The 22,850-nt window shown below is 43.8% G+C and overlaps 1 protein-coding gene across 5 annotated transcripts in view; it reads left to right on the top strand.

The window, feature by feature from the left end:
- Positions 1–22,850, top strand: part of LOC134339031 (parkin coregulated gene protein homolog) — a 498,671-nt gene that overhangs the window by 356,118 nt on the left and 119,703 nt on the right. For 2 of the 5 annotated variants that reach the window (XM_063035292.1, XM_063035289.1), the window contains one exon: positions 8,254–8,445. The exons of the other annotated variants lie outside the window; for them this stretch is intronic. In XM_063035292.1, the coding sequence (XP_062891362.1) occupies positions 8,254–8,432 (179 nt within the window). In that variant the 3' untranslated portion in view covers positions 8,433–8,445. Of the gene's footprint in view, positions 1–8,253; positions 8,446–22,850 lie in introns of those variants that run through there. 5 annotated transcript variants of the gene reach the window in all.

The following is a 22,850-nucleotide window of genomic DNA, read 5'->3' as shown; positions in this document are numbered from 1 at the left end:
CCAATCACCTGTCCAGCTCTTGACTCCATCCCTGCCCCTCCTGTCTTCTCCTATCATTTTGGATCTCCCCCTCCCACTTTCAAATCTCTTACTAGCTCTTCTTTCAGTTAATCCTGACGAAGGGTCTCGGCCTGAAACGTCGACTGTACCTCTTCCTAGAGATGCTGCCTGGCCTGCTGCGTTCACCAGCAACTTTGATGTGTGTTGCTTGTATTCCGAATCTGATTCTCTGGTGAATGTTGATTTGAGCTGCATGAGTAGCTCCATGGAATGTACCCTCAATGCAATGCTATTGTAATTGGAATTATTAACAAGCATAACGATGTCGGTCAGCCCACTGACTCTGTGCCAACAATTCAGCCAAATCCATTGTTTGCCTTACACTCTTGCAACTTTTTTTGTCCAATATTTTCATCTATTTCTCATTTGAAAGCTGCAATAAGCCTGTACCCATAACCCACGGCTGCCTGGAAGAAGTTTATATGTTCTCCCTGTTCTTGGGAGTGATGGAGGATGAGAGATGACCTGATAGAGGTGTAAAAGATGTTGAGAGGCATTAATCCTATGGATAGCCAGAGGCTTTTACCCAGGGCTGAAATGGCTAACACGAGGGGGCATGGTTTTAAGATGTTTGGAAGTAAGTACAATGGGGATGTTAGAGGTAAGTTTTTCACACAGAGAGAGGTGGGTGCGTGGAATGCACTGCTGGCGAAGGTGGTAGAGGTGGATATAATAGAGTCTTTTAACAGATTCTTAGATAGGTACATGGAGCTTGGAAAAATTGAGGGCTATGCGGTAGGGAAAATCTAGGCAGTTTCTAGAGTCAGTTATATGGTCGGCACAACATTGTGGGCCGAAGGGCCTGTAATGTGCTGTAGATTTTCATGTTTCTATGTGGCCACATGGGTTTCCTCCAGGTGCTATGGTTTCCTCCCACATTCTAAAGACGTATTGGTTGCTTTGTTAGATTAGATTATGAGGACACGCAGTCCTCTTTTATTGTCATTTAGGAATGAATGCATTAAGAAATGATACAATGTTTCTCCAGTATGATATCACAGAAATACAAGACAAACCAAGACTGAAAAACTGACAAAAACCACATAATTATAACATATAGTTACAACAGTGCAAAACAATACCGTAATTTGATGAAGAACAGACCATGGGCACGGTAAAAAAAAGTCTCAAAATCTCTCAAAAGTCCCATCATCTCACGTAGACGGGAGAAGGAAGAAAAACTCTCCCTGCCATGAGCTTCCGGCGCCGCAAACTTGCCAATGCAGCACCCTGGAAGCACCCGACCACAGCCGACTCTTGAGTCCATCCGAAAACTTCGAGCCTCCGACCAACCCTCCGACACCGAGCACCGAGCACCATCTCTGCCAAGAGCTTCGACCCCAGCCCCGGCAACAGGCAATAGGCAAAGCCGAGGATTTGGGGCCTTCCTATCCAGAGATTCTCGATCACACAGTAGCAGCGGCAGCGAAGCGGGCATTTCAGAAGTTTCTCCAGATGTTCCTCCGTGCTTCTCACGTCCGTCTCCATCAAATCATGATTGTGCACGGCATCCTACTTCACAAATACGATGTCATTTCGGAGCAGCTGCGCGCGCTGCGTCACGCCGCCACCTTCTCCTCCCCTTGGTCATTGTAAATTGTCCCGAGACTAGGCTAGGATTCAATGAGGGGATTGCTGGGCAGGACAGCTGAAAGAACTGGAAGGACTTATTCTGCACCGTATCTCAATAAATCAAAAATAGACATTAAATTTCACTTTCAGGGAATGAAATCCACATAACAAGGTAGAATGGTAGAGTAACAGTTAGTGTAAAGCTTTTACAGTCACCTGGGTTCAAAGTTCAAAGTGCATTTATTATCAAAGCATGTATACTGCACACAACCTTGAGTTTCATCTTCTTGCGGGCAGCCACAAAACAAAGGAATACCATAGAGCCCATTAAAGCTGTCAAACGCCCAAGGTGCAAAAAAAAGAATAAATCAAGCAAACAATAAAAAGGTGAACAAATAACACACAGAACGTGAACTGCAACGCCCACAGCCAAGGAACCCGTTCACCGATGCTGCTGGTCCTTCAGTCTGATGGCACAGAGGCAGCTCGGCACGGAGGTGAGTGAAGCTGGTCCTGGAACATGGTGGCTGCTGGCCACAGCCTCTGTAAGGAGTTTGTCTGTTCTCCCCGTGAGGGCGTGGGGGCGGAGAGCGAGTTTGTAAATCTGGCAGGGGCAATGGATGTTGGGGATGGTGAGGGTGGAGCACCATGGGAGGGATGTGGGACAGGTGGGAGAGAAGGTATTCCGGGGCAGGTGCAGACACACCCAGACCCGAGGCACCAGGCCAGGTCATTTGATCCCAAACAATTGGTTCATTGATCACTACAGAATGACTGCTAGGTTTTCTTTTTTTACCTTTAAAGACCAATAATGTAAGAAACCCAAGAAATTTTAATTTTGCCCATATTCCTTTCAATGATTGTGTATAACTTTCTTAGTACTGCCCAGCTGAGTGTCCCGCATAAATGGGGAAATTAGGAAAACTACTCTAAGCTCACACAACGCACCCAGAGTGCTTGTAGCTCATAACACCACAGACTTCCATAAGTGTACCATTAGTGTAACAAATTAGCCAATAGGATCCAAGCCGTCAAGGATGAACAAGTATGAATTAGCCAATAGGATCCAAGCTGTCAAGGATGAAGATGAATGAATTAGCCAATAGGATCCAAGCTGTCAAGGATGAAGATGAATGAATTAGCCAATAGGATCCAAGCTGTATAGGATGAAGAAGAACAAATTAGCCAACAGGATCCAAGCTGTCAAGGATGAAAATGAATGAATTAGACAATAGGATCCAAGCTGTCAAGGATGAAGGAGAACAAATTATCCAATGGATCCAAGCTGTTGAGGATGAAGAAGAATGAATCAGCCAATAAGATCCAAACCGTCAAGGATGATAACGATCCATTTGCATCTCCATGGAGCTGGTCACACTGGAATTCTGATTCAACACATGACTTGCAGTTGCCTTCATCACAACCTGAAGCTTTAAATCCCATTAATATTTATGTTTGAAGGAAGTGAGTATCATGGCCATAGGTAATTAGCCAAGAGTTTGAAGCACGGTTTTACCTTATACAGGAGAAAGCTCGCTGCTGGCCAGTTTTGCTTCGGCTGATAAAATAGATCCTGATATCCAAAGACAGACTGCTTATGGCAGATTATGCCACAGACTTCCTTAAGCATACCATTAGTGTTACAAATTAGCCAGTGGGATCCGAGCTGTCAAGGATGAAGAAGACCCTTTGCTTGTTCTAAACCCCTGAGATACGGAACTACCCAATCTACAGACTAAACCTGTCACGTTGTAATACACACAGACTGCATTATAAATGCATTCAGAATTAAGGCTCTAAGAGTACACTCAGAACGTAGAACACAATGCCAAATTAAAGTAATTCTCTTCTGCCCATACATGATCCCTATCATTCCATTCCCGCAAATTCATCTATCAGAAACTACTTTTATATCTGTTTCCACCACTCCACCCCACCATTCCAGCAGATTGTTCAAGGCACCTGTAAAGGGGTGGTGGGGGGCACACAGATTTCATTTGAATTTCCCTCTCCCACCTTAATGCTTGCCCTTGCGTATTGGACATTTCGGCCCCAAGATAAAGATACTGGCTGTCTATCTGTGTCTGTCATAGACCTATAAACCTCTATCTAGTCTCCTCGCAAACTCTGCTGCTCCAGAGAAAGCAACCTAAATTTGTCCAGTTCCTACTTATGACTCGCCAAACTGCGGTCATTCCACACCTCGAGCCTTCAGAAGATCCCCCGTCTTTTCTGGCCAAGGAAGATCTCCAACCACACCCTACTCCTTCAGTGTCACCAAGAGGACATGGCCACAATCGTCATGAGGAAACGTTGGAGATGGATTGGGCGTGTGATGAGGAGAGGCCAACTCCATCATCGAGGCAGCACCCCAACAGACTCCTGGAGGGAGGAGGAAACGCAGGAGACCAAAGGCAACTTGGCACTGTATTGTAGAGTTGGAAATGGGGACCCTGAACCACACCTGGACACAAAAGGCCCAGGAGAGACAGAGATGGTGGACCTTCGTTGCTACCCTAAATGCCAGCAGCATAACAGGCAGTAACTAAATAACTAACTCTGTTTATGACTCATCCCCTCTAATCTGGGCAGCATCCTGATAAACCTCCTCTGTACCCTTTCCAAAGCCTTCACATCCTTTCTGTAATGGGGCGAGCAGAATTCCGCACAATACTTCAAATACACTTATCCAGTTGGAGTCTCGGATTACTTTAAAATTAATAAAGGCATTTTAAGTTTGGATATTTAAATTTCATGAAGGCACAAGCTGATTTTGAAGAGAAATACATATAGAACACTGGAGGAACTCAGCAAGTCAAGCAACATCTGTGAAGGGTGATAAACAGCCAACATTTTGGGCCAAGACCCTTCATCAGGAGTGGAAAGGAACGGACAGAAGCTAGAACGCGGAAGGTGAACGAGTACTAGCTAGCAGGTAATAGGTAAAACCTGGTAAGGGGGAAGGGACACAGGTGACAAAGCCAGGGGATGGAGTAGAAGCTGGGACATGATAGGTGGAACAGGGAAGGGGCTGAAGAAGAAGGAATCTGATAGGACAAGACAGTGGAGCATGATAGAAATGGACCTCCTGCATTGATCAAGACTTCCAGCATCTGCAGAACTTCTTGTGTTTATGTCGTATTTAATTTTAAAGATATGGAAACCCAGGTGGCCTACTTCGATTGGCCCTTGAGACTACAATGCTGTACATTTCCAATGGGTTTTATCGAAACGACATCTTTTATCACCCGATAGCTTCATATTATGCTAGACTTGATTTCATATATTGAACTTCCCAATCACAGCATACCTCAGGGTTAATCATTCCCTGGAACTCTGAGCACTCTCATAACTTTGAGATGTCTTTGATGGCTGCGGAGAACCTCAGACAAGCATCACTTGCCTTTTAAGGAAACTATCAATGACTCGGTGGAAGGTCTCTGTAGGCTGTGTGCATGTCTGAAACATGGCAAGACCAGATTCACCATCGACTTGGTGCATAAACTCAGTGATCCACAGAACAAATAAAATGATATAGCCCAAGCCCCAGAGTAGCCTGACTGTACCTCCTGTACCTAATAAAATGGCCACTGAGTGTACGCTTGTGGGCTAACACTGCTGGAGCCCGTCCCCTTCAAGCTGCCTGGCCTGCTGCATTCACCAGCAACTTTGATGTGTGTTGCTTGAATTTCCAGCATCTGCAGAATTCCACGTGTTTACCCCTTCAAGGTTCGATGTGTTGTGTGTTCACAGATGCTCTTCTGCACACCTCTGTTGTAACGCCTGGTTATTTGAGTTACTGTCGCCTTCCTGTCAGCTTGAACCAGTCTGGCCATTCTCCTCTGACTATTCTCATTAACAAGATGTTTTTGCCCACAAAACTGCTGCCCACAGGCTGTTTTAGGCACCATTCTCTGTACTGAATGGTATGTGTAAAAACCCCTGGAAATCAGCAGTTTCTGAGATACTCAAACCACCCTATCTAGCACCAAAAATCATTCCGCGGTCAAAGTCACTTAGATCACATTTCTTCCCCATTCTGATGTTTGGCCTGAACAACAGCTGAACCTTCTTGACCATGTCCGCACACGATTGGCTGATTAGATATTTTAAACATGAGAAAGTCTGCAGATGCAACACACACAAAATGGTGGAGGGACTCAGCAGGTCAGGCAGCATCCATGGAAAGGAATAAACAGTCTACGTCTCGAGCCAAGACTCTTCTTCAGGACTGAGAAGGAAGGGAGAACCTGCCAGAATAAAAAGCCAGGGAGAGGGGAAGGAGGCTAACTGAAAGGTAATATATGATGCCAGGTGGATTGGAAAGGGCAAGGGCTGGAGAAGATAGGAGGGGAGAGTGGACCATTTGGAGAAAGGGAAGGAGGAGGGGGCCCCAGGGAAGGTGATAGGCAGGTGAGAAGAGGTAAAAGGTCAGAGTGGGGTATGGAGGAAGCGGGGGGGGGTGGCGGAAACTTGTTTTAAGAAGGAGAAGTCAATATTCATGTCATCAGGTTGGAGGCTACCCAGGCGGAATATAAGATGTTGCTCCTCCACCCTGAGGGGTGGCCTCATCATACTAACAAGTGGGAACAATAATGGGATTAGATATTCACATTAACGAGCAAGAGTACAGGTATACCTAATAAAGTGGCCACTGAGTGAACAATGATCTGACAGCTGTTTGAACCTCTGTAAGTAAAGCGACTGTGGCGAGTTCAAAGTTGATGCCTACATCAATAAAACTGAGGGAATGTAATGCCAGGCTGTCACATAAAATGATTGAGTAGTGACGGAAAGTTATTCCTGTTTAAAATTCAGTTTCAGACGATCAGACAAAGTCCTACTTACGAGCTAATCTACATGTGTAGGCCTTTTTTTTCTGAGGGAAATGCCACCTTCTGTGTAAAATTTGTATTTGATGGATTTATATACAATGTTAGAAAAGTAATATTGAATGATTTCTGTAGTCAGTTCAAGCAATTGCTCCTGGAAAATCACTTTGCATCCTCTTACACGGAGATAGATGAAAGGATTCCGAGATTCTTCTTAACCTGCCAACTTCAATGGCTCGAGCATCAAAAAATTCCGAACAGAAGAATATCAGTATGTCATAGAACTGAAGAGATTCATAATACAGCAGGTTATTTGCCCACCATGAGCTGCCTGGATTAGAGGGCATGTGCCGTAAGGAGAGGTTGGCCAACTTTGCGTTTGTTTTCTCTGAAGTCCCGGAGGCTAAGGGGAGAGCTGATAGAGGTTTGTAAGATTAGACATAGGCAGAGTATCTTTTTTTTCCCAGGATTGAAATATCTGATACTAGAGGGTATGCATTTAAGGGGAGAGTGGGTAAACTCAAAGAAGATAAACAAGGCAGATATTACTACAGAACAAAGATTTTGCTTCCTGACTACTTTTGGGTGTATCTTATGGATTTTGGGCTGCTGATCATGAGAATCACCATGAATTTTCCCTCTCACGCACTATTTTTTCGAAGTCACCTATATTTCTCATTTCAATTCATAATTCAAGTCAGAATAAATGATACCAAGATTAAGGAAGTTCACAAATGAAACTGGTCATCAATCTGAAGAAATTCTAGAGGGACCAAAGAAAATCACATGGAAGGCATTCAGGGACTCTGTTGAAAATCTTCTTGGCACTACAGATTTCCAAACTATATACAGCTGGTTGACAACATGCTTCGAGCATACAAAACCATGAAGTACGGCATGCCACTAAAGATTCATTTTCTGCATTCTCATTTAGACTTCTTCCCTGCTAATTTTGGCACTGTCAGTGATGAGCATGGTGAAAGATTTCACCAGGATATTGCAGACATCAGCACCATTATGCAATTAAACACATTATATTCAGCAAAAGTTAATTTCTTGTTTCTCCAGATTCCTAAATGATGCAATAATTCCTTCTGAAATTATATTTGTGTTCAGCTTCAAGTGGTCTATCATAAACAAAAAAAAATTGAGGAAGGAAAACTTCCCAAAAAATTTGTTGTCCAGTGTATTTTGCACAGAGAGTGATAGGTGCGTGGAATGCAGTGCCGGGGTAGTGATGGATGCCAAATATGACAGGAGCAGAGATGCTCTTAGGTAGGCACCTGAAGATATGAAGACACGAAGAGGCTCTTCGTTAACCACAAAACCGAGTGCTTAGCCCTCTGCTCTATTCGCTTCATACCTATGATTATGCGCTACTAAAATCGGGCAGGAAGCGCAGGAGTTTCCGCATCACCTGGTTCAGGTACAGTTATTACCCTACAAACAGGTTCCCAACCTGTGGTCCACAGACCCCTTGGTTAATGGTATAAAAAAGATTGGGAACTCTTCTTGTATAACCATAAGACTCTTGAGCTATTACATTCATCACAACTCTGAACTGAATCCACAACCTACAGACTCATTGTTCAGGACTCTACATTACATGCTCTGAATATTATTTATTTACTTTTTTATCCACATGGTTTGTCTTCTTTTGCATATTGGTTGTTTGTCAGTCTTTGTTATATAGAATTTTTAAATAAATTCTGTTGTATTTCTTTATATTCCTGTAAATGCATTCAAGAAGAAGAATATAGAGGTAGTAAATGGTTTGTTCGTTCCTTAGGTGCCATGTCGTATGATATGGGAGACCATGGCCTCATGACCTTGATTATTCTTGGCAGATTCCTCTACAGAAGTGGTTTGCCATTGCCTTCTTCTGGGCAGTGTCTTTACAAGACGGGTGACCCCAGCCATTATCGATACTCTTCAGAGATTATCTGCCCGGAGTCAGTGGTCACATAACCAGGACTTGTGATGTGCACCAGTTGCTCATACGACCATCCACCACTTGCTCCTAGTGTTTCATGTGACCCTGTTCGGTAGGGGGAGGGGGGTTCTAAGCAGGTGCCTCCCCTACACCCTGCCCAAGGGTGACCTCCAGGCTAGCGGAGGGAAGGAGCGCCTTACACCTCCTTTGTTAGAGATATATCTCCATTCAAAAATTGCAATAAAAGATAACTTTTGGTCATAAATTCACTTTGACTTTGACTTAAGTGGTTGATCCCTAAAGAAAATGAATCTCACGGTAATATATAGTGATGTATACATTCTTTGATAATAAATTTACTGTGACTTTGACTTTGAATTAGATTATGAGGACACTCAGTTCTCTTTTATTGTCATTTAGTAATGCATGCATTAAAAAATTACACAATGTTCCTCCAGTATGATATCACAGAAACACAAGACAGACCAAGACTAAAACTGACAAAAACCACATAATTATAACATATAGTTACAACAGTGCAAAGCAATACCGTAATTTGATAAGAGCAGACCATGGGCGCAGTAAAAAAAAAGTCTCAAAGTCCCAATAGCCCCAATATCTCACACAGACGGTTGAAGGGAGAAACTCTCCCTGCCATGAGCTTCCAGCGCTGCAAACTTGCCGATGCAGCATCCTGGAAGCACCCGACCACAGTCCGACTCTGAGTCCGTCTGAAAACTTCAAGCCTCCAACCAGCCCTCTGACACCGAGCCCCGAGCACCATCTCTGCCGAGCGCTTCAACCCCGATCCCGGCCGCCAAGCAACAGGCAAAGCCAAGGATTTGGGGCCTTCCCCTCCGGAGATTTCGGACCACACAGTAGCAGCGGCAGCAAAACCGGCATTTCAGAAGTTTCACCGGATGATCCTCCGTGCTCTCACGTCTGCCTCCATCAAATCAGAATTGTGCACGGCATCCTACTTGACAAATAACAGGAGAGGCTTCGCGCCACCATCTTCTCCTCCCGCCAACATGCAGGAAATGGAAGGATGTAGGTGTTGTGTAGGCTGAAAGGATTTGTTTATTTGGGCATTTGATTACTAATTGAATTAGTTAGGCACAAGATTGTGGGCCGAAGAGCCTGTTCCTATGTGGTACTGTTCTTCATTCTATGATCCAGCACGTCTAGGCAGGTCAATGAAGACCTATTGAGACTGATTCCATTTCCCAGGTCTCAGTTCATTACAGCTTGCCAAGAGCTTCGCGTGTTTGTTCCCAATGCACGATGGGAGTGGTACCTCTCGCTCCCTTGTAACTGACAGAGGGAGCCTGTGCACGTCGAACTGTTGGGGTGAACAGCGGTTTTTGATGGACTGCAGATCATGGTCTCTTTGGGGGCTTTGCTGTTGCTTGCTACCAGGTGATGGGAGTGGAGAAGGGGGATGGCTGATGCTTTCTGCTGGAGTAAGTGGGGAGAGGGCTGATTGTGTGTGGGAAGGGGGGTCTTTGGTGTTCTAACGTTGTTCCGGTCATTCATTCTTTGGGGATTTTCTTCTTGTTTCGTGGATGTCTGTGAGGAGTAAGAATTTCAGGTGGTATACTGTATACATTCTCTGATATTAAATGGAACCATTGATCCATTAGGGGGGTGTCTCTAACTAGACTCAATTCCTGTCTAATCCTTCTGTCGATTACTTTTAATGTATGTGTCCTGACTGATCTCCTCATGAGCAAGGAAGATTATACTTTCACCTTGTATAGGGAATCTTATCCGGGCGGATAGACCTTGTGAGTCATGGAGGAATGGACAAGGGAATCATGGAGGGAATGATCCCTGTGGAAAGCAAGGGGGGGATTGAAGATGTGCTTGGTGGTAGGAACCCTTTTGGAGAAGGCAGAGGTTGTGGAGAACGATGTGTTGGATGTGGAGTGAACAGTGCACTGTCCTAGTGACGAGACCTTGGTGGTAGAAGAGTACTTATTAGTCTCACAGCCTGAGGGAAGAAGTTGGCAGTCCTAGTGTTGATGATCCTGTACCTCCTTCCTGGCGGCAGTGAGTCAAAGAGATTGAGCTGAGACTGGTATCGAACATAATGTTCAATACTCAATACCGCCAGGAGCTCAATACTCTACCAATAGTTCTCCTAGGATACTTACTTACTTACTGCCCATTATGGCATTTAGGGCAGCAATGAAGGTCCTCCATCTCTTGTGATGTTCAGGGCTTCCTTCATCGTGTCAGCAGCTGTCTTTCAGTTTTCATTACTGTCAGCCATGCAAGTCCTGGGTGGAGACTCAGGAATGCCGTCACACTCAGATGTAGAAGGATTCTTCGTTGCTGTTTCCGCAACAATGTTGTTTGGTGAGTCAGGGTTGTTAGCCCTGAGCTGAACCCCCAAACCTGGAGGTCCATTGGACCACTCTTAGTCTGGCCTCTACCCTTTGACCTGTTTGGCATGGGTGACCCTACCAACCCTGACTCCAGGCAACATAGCTCTCCGGGTCATTGAGATATTTTGTGGCATCCGTTAGTCTTGCGAGACCATGGATCTGCGCCTGGAAAGTCTTCACTCTCCAGGGCGCAGGCCTGGGCAAGGTTGTATGGAAGACCAGCAGTTGCCCATGCTGCAAGTCTCCCCTCTCCACGACACCGATGTTGTCCAAGGGAAGGACATTAGGACCCATACAGCTTGGCACCAGTGTCATTGCAGAGCAATGTGTGATTAAGTGCCTTGCTCAAGGACATGACGCATGTTGCCTCGGCTGGGGCTCGAACTCACGACCTTCAGGTCGCTAGTCCAATGCCTTATCACTTGGCCACGTGCCCACCATTGAGGCATACAAGCTTCCAAACCCTATGGCAAGGTTGTTGTCCTCTTGGAGGTCCCACCATGATAATAGTCTATTTCAATCAGGTCATGATGTTTTCATTGCTTTCTGAGTGATGTGGTCTTGGAGGTCAATGTATAGGAGGGCAACCAGAAATGCAATCTTTTTGCATTCTTCACCTGCTACCCTCATCAATTCCCATTAATTTCCTGACCAATCTGCATTGACTTATTAACCTTTGACACATTCTGGTGAGATACAGTATGCTGCTTCAACTGAACAGCAACCCCCCCCCACCCCCACCGAGTTCCTTCCTCTTCCTCTCAGAGTTCTGCTTTCTTGAGGTCATAACTTAAGCCATTTTTAATAAAAACAGAAGCTTTCATCTGGTCGTGATGTCACGGCAACTCCCAAGCTGATTCTGGATAGAAATTTTTGAACTGAAGACTAGTCCCAGAAATACTTGTAAAGTTCGAGTCCACTGCAAATGGGACACACTTCCCATGAAGCATGTCAGTTTTCTTTCTCCTTAAGTACTTGGAGATAAGAAATTTGAATATTTATAACACTAATTGTTCAGGAACAAAGAAGCAACGTTTTTAAATGAGAAAGTTAATCTATTCATCACTAAAACAATAAATGGAGAGGGCTGAGATCCATTCTGGAAGAGAAAATTACGAGAACTGCACAGACAAAAGGCACTCATAAAATTCAGGTCTACACATTGTGAAGGATTAGATTGATTTTAGAGTGGGTTAAAAGGTCAGCACACCGTTATGGGCCAAAGGGCCTCCTACTGTGCTGTAATGATCTCCATTCTGACTTACTCACTGCTCATTATGCCATTGGCGTTTAGGCCAGCAATGAAGGTGTTCGAGGATTCAGAGTAGCTCTCTCTCGGGTTTTCACTACTGTCAACCTTGCAAGTCTCAGGTGGAGACTCAGGAATACCATCACACTCAGATGTAGAAGGATTCTTCATTGCTGTTTCCGAAACAGTTTTGTTTTACTAGTCAAGGTTGTTAGCCCTGAGCTGAACTCCCGAACCCAGAGGACTGGTGGACCACTGTTAGCCTGGCCTCTACCCTTTGACCTATGGGTCATCATCATCATCATCATCAGGTGCCATGCCCAGTTTGAGCTTTGACTGCCATGGCCCACACACTCCTGTTTTGGGTCAAGTGAATCAATTCATTGGTATTCATTTCCAGTTCTCTGGCTGCTGTCTCCATCATCATTTGTCTTTGCCTTCCTCTTGCTTTCTTCCCTTCAATCTTTCCCATAATTACCATGCATTCTAACTCCTCTTTCCTAATCACATGTCCAATGAAGTTACATTGCCTTTTCATGATCTCATACATTATTTCTCTTTTTATGTTTGCTCTGTTCATGACATCCTCGTTAGATATTCGTTTTGTCCATGATATTCTTTGCATCCTCCTCAAAAACCACATCTCTGCTGCTAAAATTTGTTTCCTCATGTTACTAGATATTGTCCAACATTCTGAGCCATATAACATAACTGGATAAAAGTAACATTTCAGTACTCTGAGGTGGGTTGTCGTGCCTAGTTTAGTATCGGTCAGTATACTCTTCATTCTTCTGAAGGTGTCTTTTGCCATCCCTATTCTTCTTTTGATGTCCATGTCGCACCTGCTGTCTGATGTCACTCAGCTTTCTAAGTAGCAAAAGTTCTGTACTTGTTTTATGTCTTCCCCGTTTATTCTCGGCCTGCAGATAGGTTTCTCCTTCTTTTTGGATATCACCATACATTCTGTCTTTTTGCAATTGATAGATAGACCCATTTTTGCACTTCCTTCAACAATTACATCAATTAAGTTTTATAGTTCTTCCTCTGTACTTGCAATTAACACAGTGTTATCTGCATATCTGAAATTATTGATGTTTTCACCGCCAACTTTGATTCCCAAGATGTCTCTTATTTTTTGTAATATTATTTCATTGTACACATTAAATAAATCAGGGGAGAAAACAAACCCTTGTCTAACACCTCTCTTGAGTTTTGTAAACTGACTCACTTCTCCATATATTCTTAAAGCAGCAGTTTGTTCCCAGTACAGATTTCTAACTAGACAGATGTCTTTCGAATCTAGATCTAGAGTTTTCTGTAATATTTCAAATAACTTATTATGCTTCACTTTATCAAATGCTTTTGTGTAGTTGATAAAGCAAACAAACAAATATTTTTGCATTTGAATAGCTCGTTCTGATAGGATCCTTAACATCAATATTGCATTTCTTGTACCTTTGTCTTTCACAAAACCACATTGTCCTTTGCCTATTTCAGCTTGTATCTTACTTTTAGCTCTTGTCATCAAAATTCTTAGAAGTACCTTGGTGATATGACTCATTAATCTTGTGGTCCTATGTAATTCACGTACTATTGCTCCAGGTTTCTTAGGAAGAGTGATAAATACTGATTTTTTTTCATCTCTTCTGGTATTATTCCAGTCTCATAAATGTCATTGATTAAATCAGTAAGTTTTTCAATTCCATAATCTTCAAGGGCGATAATTTGTTCTATTACTAATTCATCAGGACCTGCTGCCTTTCCTTTCTTCATCTTATTTATTACATTACGAACTTCGGATTTTAAAATACTTGGACCTTCAATGTTTTTCTTAATTTCTGGTTTTACGCCTCGATCGTCTTCAAACAATTCCTGAATATACTCAGCCCATCTGTTCATAATCTCATCTTTTTCCATGATAATGGTACTGTCCTTTGCTTTCAAACATCCACCTGAAGAACAGAGGAGCTTTTTACCAGTGATATTCTTGATTTGTTGATTTAACCTTTTTGGATCAGCTATAGGGATTTGCTCACATTCCTGGTTTAACCATTCTTCTTTGGCTTTTTGACATAAGCTTTTAACTCCTATATCTAAGGACTTATATTCTATAGGATTTGCTTTCTTCCATCTCCTTTCTTCCATTAGATTTTTGATTTCATCTGTCATCCTTTGTGCTTTTTTCTTTTTTAGGAATCACTGACTTTGCTGATTCTACCAAGGCATCCTTTAGAGAGTTAAATTTCATTTCTACATGATTGCTATCATCTTCAACAGATTCTATTTCTAGACTTTGAAATCTATTCCTTACTTCAATTGTAAATTTTTGTCTTAAGTTTTCTTCTTTAATTAATTGCAACTAGTCAAGGGATTGTTCAGGTTTTTGCTTCTTTAGTTTTTTAAGTTTTACTTTTACGTGACATACTACTGGGTTATGGTCACTATTACAGTCTGCACCTGGATATGTTTTGCATTGAGTCACTGAGTTTCTAAATCTTTGGTTTATTGTAATAAAGTCAATTTGATTTCTAAGTTTTATCACCTGGACTTTTCCAGGTCCACAAGCATCTTGAATGGTTTTTAAAGTAGGTATTCATAATGACCTGATTATTCATCTTGCACTATCTTACCCATTTCTCACCTCTTTCATTTCTTTACCCTAGTCCAAATTTTCCTATGATATTTCCATCAGCACCTTGTCCTACTTTAGCATTTAGATCTCCCATGACAATAACAATATCTTGAGATTTGCATTCATTCTTTGATCGTTCAAGCTCTTCGAAGAACTTATCTATATCTTCATTTGTTCCATCTGTTGTTGGTGCATATACCTGTATGATTGCTAAATCAAATGGTTGTCCTCTGAATCTAACAAGGAGCATTCTTTCTGATATTGCCCAATGTCCTAAAAACGCTTTTTGCCATGTTTTCATCCATAAGAATTCCTACTCCATTAGTATGGGATGTTCCACAAGAATAAACTAGTGTTTTATTTCTAATCTGACATGTTCCAGCACCCATCCAACGAACTTCGCTAATTCCCATGATGTTAATCTTTAGTCTTTCCATTTCATTTATCACATTGTCCAATTTTCCTGCCTGATATAGGGTTCTTACATGCCAAGTGGCAATAATTTTCTTTTGTGTTACTTGAATTTTATGAGCAATAACTTGATGACGGTCGGGGATTCCCTGCTGACCAGAATCAACCCTACCGAGTGAAGCACCTTCAGAGTTGTCTTGAAGATCCTCTTGATGCTCTTGATGCTCTTGTTGTGTGATACATTTTGTGAGTTGGACCATGGTTTTCTTAGCAAATAGCAATGGTGGTTTGCTATTACCTACCACTGGGCGAACTAAAGAAATGGCCATTTCTCTTCCCAAATTTTCATCCGCCTATACTATAGCCGTTGACATTTGAGGTCCTAGCTCATCTGCCTTCTTCGTCATAAGTTCAGTTACTGAACCTGCTGGATCTGCCATTGGCCTTTGCTCGTATCCTGAGCAGGAACCCTTGCAGGTGCTACCGTTCCGGGTCAGAGCGACCCTAGGAGAAATGAATGACTTTCCCCAAACCTCTGAAAGTCCCCAATCAGAGTCTCATCACTGGTCGCAGTTTAGAGTCATACCCAGGACTAAACCTATGGGTAACCCTACCAAAAACCAAAGCATTAAACTTTGGTTCATTGAAGCACGCAAGCCTCCAAACCATGATAAGGTTGTGGTTCCCTTGGAGAGATCACACACAAAATGCTGGAGGACCTCCGCAGATCAGGCAGTATCTACAGAGGGGAATAAACATCCAAAGTTTTGGGCCAAGAACCTTCATCTGGACTGGAATGGGAGGGGGCAGAAGCCAGAATAAGAAGTTAAGGAGGGTGATGCAAAGAGTACAAGATGGCAGGTGGTAGGTGAGACCAGGTGAGGGGTAGGGTATGTGGATTGGGGAGGGAGGGATGAATTCAGAAGCTGGGTGGTGATAGGTGGAGCAGGTAAAAGGCTGAAGAAGAAGGAATCTGATGGGAGAGGAGAGTGTACTATGGGAGGAAGGGAAGGAGGAGGGGCACCAGAGGTGATGGGCAAGTGAAGAGAAGAGAAGGGTAAGAGTCTGTAAAGTCAAGTCAAGTCAAGTTTATTGTCATTTAACTACATACATGTATCCCGTCAAATGGGACGTGCCTGGACCAGGGTGCAAAGCATAGTAGTACACATAACATACAAATAACACCCAATAACTTAGGAAAGTAAGTATTAAATTTACAGATGAATTAAGCATAGATAAACAAATTAAAGTCCGTAAATTAAATATTGTAGGGTTCAGTACAAATTATCCGATGACATTTCGAATGCAACGCAGCAGGGAGCTCAGAAGCTTATTGGCCTGAGGGAAGCAGTTGTTTCCATCCTGACCGTTCTTGTCTTTATGCATTGGAGTCTCCTGCCTGATGGTAGAAAGTCAGTGAGGATGCGGGATGGATGGGTGGTTCCTTGCTAGTTACTAAGAGCCCTGTGTACAGATAAATGCCCCTAATAGATGGTGGAGAGACCCCTATGATCCTCTCGGCTGTTCTCACGGTCCTTCATAGGGGCTTCCAGTCCGATGTTCTGCTGCTCCTGTACCAGATGAGAGGCAGCTTGTCAGGGTGCTCTCAATGGAGCTGCTGTAAAATTCAGGTAAGATTGGTGGGGTGTGGGGCGAGCCTCAGGAAGTGGAGACACTGCTGTGCCTTCTTATTCAGGGAGCGGATATTCAAGCAAGTTGAGGTCACCTGTGATGTTAACTCGCAGGAACTTGGTGCACAGAGCTCTCTCTATGGATGGGCCATATGTTCACAGAAATTCACAGAATCATTTCCTTGGTCTCCTCCAAGTTCAGCCTTGGTCTCCTCCAAGTTCAGCCTTGGTCTCCTCCAAGTTCAGACTTTGGCTACGTCCACACTAGACCGGATAAATTGGTAACCGAAGCTTTTTCTCTTCGTTTTGACCCTCCGTCCCCACTGAAATGGCGTTTTCCTCCCCCTGAAAACGGAGCTTTTCTAAAACACTGTCCAGAGTGTTTAAATCTGAAAACGCCGGTTGGGCGTTGTAGTGTGTACGGCGTAACTAGAGGTTTTAAAAAACCTGTCGTCCCTTTCATCGGTGAAGAGACTACGGCTGTAGGAAATGTTTCCAGGGTGACCCCTCTGTGGGAGTGGGGAAGATGTTGGTGGGGCCACCTGGGGGGGGTCTGTGTGTCCGTGTCTATAGCTATTTTAGGGGCTGTGAGGCTGGTATTGTGTCAGTTTTTCAATGTTCGCCGTCAGCCAGGTCATACTCTCCGTGAACTTGCTGTCGGTTGCCTCCATACGCTTCAATATTTGTTTTCTCAGTTTTAAGTCCTCCTGCATAAGAGCCAACAACTGTCCGTCGTTTGGCCATTTCCTTTTAAGTTTTTCTCGTCTGTAACTGGACAAACGCGCACCAAATCTACCGTTTCCTCTTCGCTTGTTTTCTGTAGATGTGTCCTGCACATGCCCCGTAGGAGGCGATTCGCCCAAATACCCGTTTTAATGTGGACAGAGGTATTTTCAAAACTGCCTGGTGTGGACACCAATCGTTTTTACGCGAAACCGGCGTTTTCAAAATTATCCGGTCTAGTGTGGACGTAGCCTTAGTTTGTTGTTCTCACGCCGGTTCTACTTCCTCTCTGTACGCTGACTCATTATCGTTGTTGATCAGGCCAGCCGTTGCTGTGTCATCCGCAAACCTGATGACACAGGTTGAGCTAGATCCTGCGACACGGTCATGCGTCAGCAGTGTGAACAGCCGCGGGCTGAGCACGCAGCCCTGGGGAGCGCCAGTTCTCAGCGTAATGGAATTAGCATCGTTGCTGCCCACATACACCGACTGTGGCCTTTCTGTTAAGAAGAGGTGAGACAGAAATGGAAAAAGAGAGAAGGGGAGGAATTAAAATTCATTTTTTGTCCTTTTTATACAGGCCTATTTGCATAAATTAATGTAATTTGTTATTTAAAATCCAAGTTGCAAAAAGTAATAGCACAGGAGTTCATCCTCCAGTGATTTGCACTAGGTGTTATGTATACATTAAAAGCATCGACATGTTGTATGTCACTTCTGAAATTTGGTTCCATTGGCTCTAAAGTCATCAAAGGGCTGCCTTAGACAATTGCCCAGCCGTGACCCACACTGAATATTCAATTCTTTACCAAGACTTCTACTTACAGCTCTGGTTTACGTTTGCCTCTGCTCCTGAACCTTGGTTACCTGCTGTTAACATCGTCATAGAGTCATAGAAAAGTACAGTGCAGAAACAGGCCCTTTGGCCCATCTAGTCTGTGCTCTCACTCCACAAAGTTCTACATTCACCACCCTACGTTATCTTCTGGGCTGGTATGCTGGTCTGCGGATCCAACCTTGCCCACCCCAAACCTCCTAATCCACCCTATTCCTCTAATTCTGTTGTGTGGTACCTTAAGTCGAGTATGACGTTCTCCTAAGGGACTATTCCCTTAATGCAGAACACCTGTGCGTGACTCTGTTTAACGTGGAGAAGCTGATGCACAGGTAGTCTCCACACGGTCCTTGACAAATCGGGGTCAGGGTCCAGTGGCGTGGAATGCAAGATGACTGGGGACCCTTCCCTGCTTCAGCCTTCCTCCGCCTTCACTGCTGTTGTGATGTGTTGTCATCTTCCACCGTTGAGTTCGCGTTTCATCTGTAAACTCCCCTTGACCTTCCCAACACAGAGTCCTTACCTGGAGCTAATCCCCAGAGAGCATCACTCTCGGGATCGCAGGAACTCACAAGCCTCTCCACCAGGACGAGGCGACAATCCTCAGAGAAGAATCCTCCCGTCCTATGATACTCTACAATCATCCATCTCCAATCCTAGTCTTTTGTGTTTTCCTTGCTTCAGTTGGCTGCCTCTGATATTAGCATTGGTATTGCTTTATTATTGGCACAGGTAACAATGAAAAGCTTCTGTTCTGCTTGCCATCCACACTGATCATGCCTTAGACTGCTGTGACATGAATAAAGTCAGCAGGAAGACACTGAATCTAGTGGATATAGAAGTGTTTTATTCAACAAAAACGATCAGCAGCAATCATATTGAGATCTTCTTGGAGGATGAGTTCTCCTGTCCTCCAATACCCTGAAACCTCATCCTTAATAATAGTCTCCAACACTTTCTCAACCACTGAGGTTAGGCTAAATGGCCTATACTTTCCTTTCTTTTGCCTTCCTCCCTTCCTCCCTTCTTGGAGTGACATTTGCAATCATCCAGTCCTCCAGGACCATGCCAGAATAAAATGATTCTTGAAAGATTGTGACCAATGCATCCATTATCTTTTCAGCAACCTCTCTCAGGACTCTGGGATGTAGTCCATCTGGTCCAGGTGACTTATCCACCTTAAGACCTTTGAGTCTGCCGAGCACTTTTTTCTTTGTAGTAGCAAAGGCTGCTAGTGATAAAATAAGTCAAAGTCAGCACGGTTTCTGTAAAGGAAAATCTTGCCTGACAAATCTTCTAGAGCTCTTCGAGGAAATCAAGAGCAGGGTGGACAATGGACAGACAGTGGATGTCATGTACTTGGATTTTCAGAAGGCATCTGATAAGGTGCCTCGCATGAGGCTGCTTCACAAGATAACATCCTATGGCGTTACAGGAGAGATAAGATACTGGCATGGATAGAGGAATGGCTGACAGGCAACAGGCAACGAGTGGGAATAAAAGGGTCTTTTTCTGGTTGGCTGCCAGTGACTAGTGATGTTCCTCAGGGGTCAATATTGGGACTGCAAATTTCACATTGTTTGTCACTGATTTAGATAATAGAATTGATGGCTTTGTGGCAAAGTTTGTGGATAATACGAAGGTAGGTAGTGCTGAGGAAGCAATGTGATTGCAGCAGGACTTAGACCAATTGGAATATTTTTTGGAAGAATGGGCAAAGAAGTGGCAGATGGAATACAGTGTTGGGAAATGCATGGTAATGCACTTTGGTAAAAGGACAATAGTGTAGACTATTATCTAAATGGGGAGAAGATTCAAACATCAGAGGTGCAGAGTGATTGCAAGACTCCCAGAAGGTTAATTTACAGGTTGAGTCTGTGGTAAAGAAGTCAAATGCAATGTTAACATTTATTTCAAGGGGAATAGAATATAAAAGCAAGGAGATAATGCAGAGCCTTTATAAGACACTAGTCAGGATGTACTTGGAGTATTGCCAAAAGTTTTGGGCCCCATATCTCAGAAAGGATGTGTTGTCATTGGAGAGAGTCCAGAGGAGGTTCATGAGGATGATTCCAGGAATGAAGGGGTTAACATATAAGGAGCGTTTGGCAGCTTTGGGCCTATACTCACTGGAGTTTAGAAGAATGCGTGGGGATCTCATTGAAACCTACTGAACGTTGAAAGGACTAGGCTGGATGGATGTGGAGAGGGTGTTTCCTATGGTGGGAATATCCAGAACTAGAGGGCACAGCCTCAGAGGTAAGGCAGAATATTTTTAGCCAGAGAGTAGTGAATCTGTGGGGAACGCTCTGCCATAGACTGCGGTGGAGGCCAAGTCCGTGGGTATACTTAAGGAGGAAGTTGATAGTTTCCTAATCGGTCAGGGCAGCAAAGGGTATAGCGAGAAGGCAGGTGTGTGGGATTGGGATCAGCCATGATGGAATGGCAGAGCAGACTCGATGAGCTGAATGGCCTAATTCTGCTCCCATGTCTTATGGTCTTATGGTCTACATGGATCGAAGGGAAATGGACAGCTATGGACCCGGTGCAGGTAGATTGGAATAGCCCATTTAAATGGTCTCAGCATGGACTAAAAGGGCTGAAGGGCTTGTTTCTGCACTGTATTTCTCTGTGACTGAATAGGGGGAGAAAGAAGTGGACTCTGTTTGCTCACCTTTGAATGGTTTCAGGCAGAATATTGCCAGACAGCAGGGGACTGACCACCTTGGAAAGTTCAAAGCAAATCAATTCATCAAATGCCTTCAGTCTATAACACCATAAATAACATGCTCTCAGTCCAGTTCATGAGGAATGTCAAATGGTTTAAACACACAGCCGAATGAATCAGTGGGATTATCAGGTTGCACCAGATTTTCCGTTTTATCCTGAACCACAATTCAGCTCTCATAGCAAAATAGGCATTTAATAAAGTCTACAGAAGGAAATGGATTGGGCTGTATACTATTGACATTTGGTTTGTCAACTGAAACACTCAACAAACTTCTACCAATGTACCGTGGAGAGCATTCTGACTCGCTGCACCACCGTCTGGTGTGGGGGAGGGGAGGGGCTATTGCACAAGATCAAAATAATTTGTCGAAACCTGTAAACTCAATCAGCTCTATCATGGGTACCAGCCTCCACAGTATCCGAGACATCTTCAATGTGCGCTGCCGTAGGAAGGCGGTGTCCATCACTAAGGACCCACGCTGCGCAGGAAAGCCCTCTCCTCACTGTTCCCATCGGGAAGGAGGTACAGGAGCCTGAAGGCACACGCTCAGCGATTCAGGAACAGCTTCTTCCCCCTGTGCCATCCGATTTCTGAATGGACATTGAACCCATGAACGCTACCTCACTATTTTTTTATTTCTGTTTTTTTTTTGCACTACTTCTTTTAATTTAACTATTTCATAGATATATATATACTTAATATAACTCAGTTTTCTCTCTATATATATTTCATTGTACTGCTGCCATAAAGTTAACAAATTTCACGGCACATGCCAGTGATGTTAAATCTGATTCTGATGTGAAAAACTGAAGACAGATCTCTCTGCCAAATACCGAAAATGTTGTTATGCGCAGTGGCTGAGGAGGGACTGCTGCAGGGGTGATGGAATTTGCTCCTCTGACTCTGGCTGTTTTCGGCAGCAGTGGCTCTGATTTAGTACCGGTGCCGTGACCTGTCACCTGATGTCGCACAGGAAAACACCACGCTCGGCTCCATCAGTCGATCCGCCCGGAATGCAAGTGGCTGATAAATGCAGATGAGGCCCAGAGGGGGAAGGTGACGAACAAAGACAAAAGTGTTAAAAATAGCAGATGGGTTACTCATGACATCGCTGTCTGAACGACCTTCCGTCAAATTGTACAAAGAGGGGGAAATGGCAGAGAAATGTAAAGTAAGAAATATATATTATGAAACTGTGAGGCATAGACCATAAAACATAGGAGCACAGTTTGCTGGTTTATCTTCCCTCTCAACCCCATTCTCCTGCCTTCTCCCCGTAAACTTCAGCACCCTGACTAATCAAGAACCAATCAACTTCTGCTTTAAATATACTCAACAGAGACCAATGACAATGAATTCCACAAATTCCCGTTGTAGAAATGTCAACATGCGAAAAAGGATCTAGTGCTTTCCCAGCGCATGTGACGAATAAACTCTTCTTGGGCTACCAGCTGCGTACAGGTATCAATTTTAACCGATGTTTCAATGACAAATACTGCCATCTTCATCAGGGATGATGCCTGGGCATGTCTAGTCTGGTGGTATTTATACCCCTGTTGTCTGTCCCTCCTGATTGGTTCATCCTCAGCCAATCTGGTTTCTGCTCTCCCACCTTCTTTACAATCGAATTCCAGTTCTTACTTAGAGCAAGACCGTCATCTTTGTTAAGGTTCTCTTCTGCTAGTTTTATTTCAATAGTTTACTTCACCAAGTGGTACCAAAAAACATTGGCGCGGCACAGTAATTTTGTGCTGTCAAAGTCTACGGCCATTGCGTACGTAATGTTCTGCTACCGCCGGTTTCTCCAGGTAACCCAAACAGATACACCTCCCGTGCTCCTTGATGCGGGTT

This window comes from Mobula hypostoma, chromosome 28 (assembly GCF_963921235.1).
Source record: "Mobula hypostoma chromosome 28, sMobHyp1.1, whole genome shotgun sequence".
Lineage (NCBI taxonomy): Eukaryota > Metazoa > Chordata > Chondrichthyes > Myliobatiformes > Myliobatidae > Mobula > Mobula hypostoma.
The sequence above is the reverse complement of the archived record's forward strand: the minus strand, read 5'-3'. Positions and strand labels throughout refer to the sequence as shown.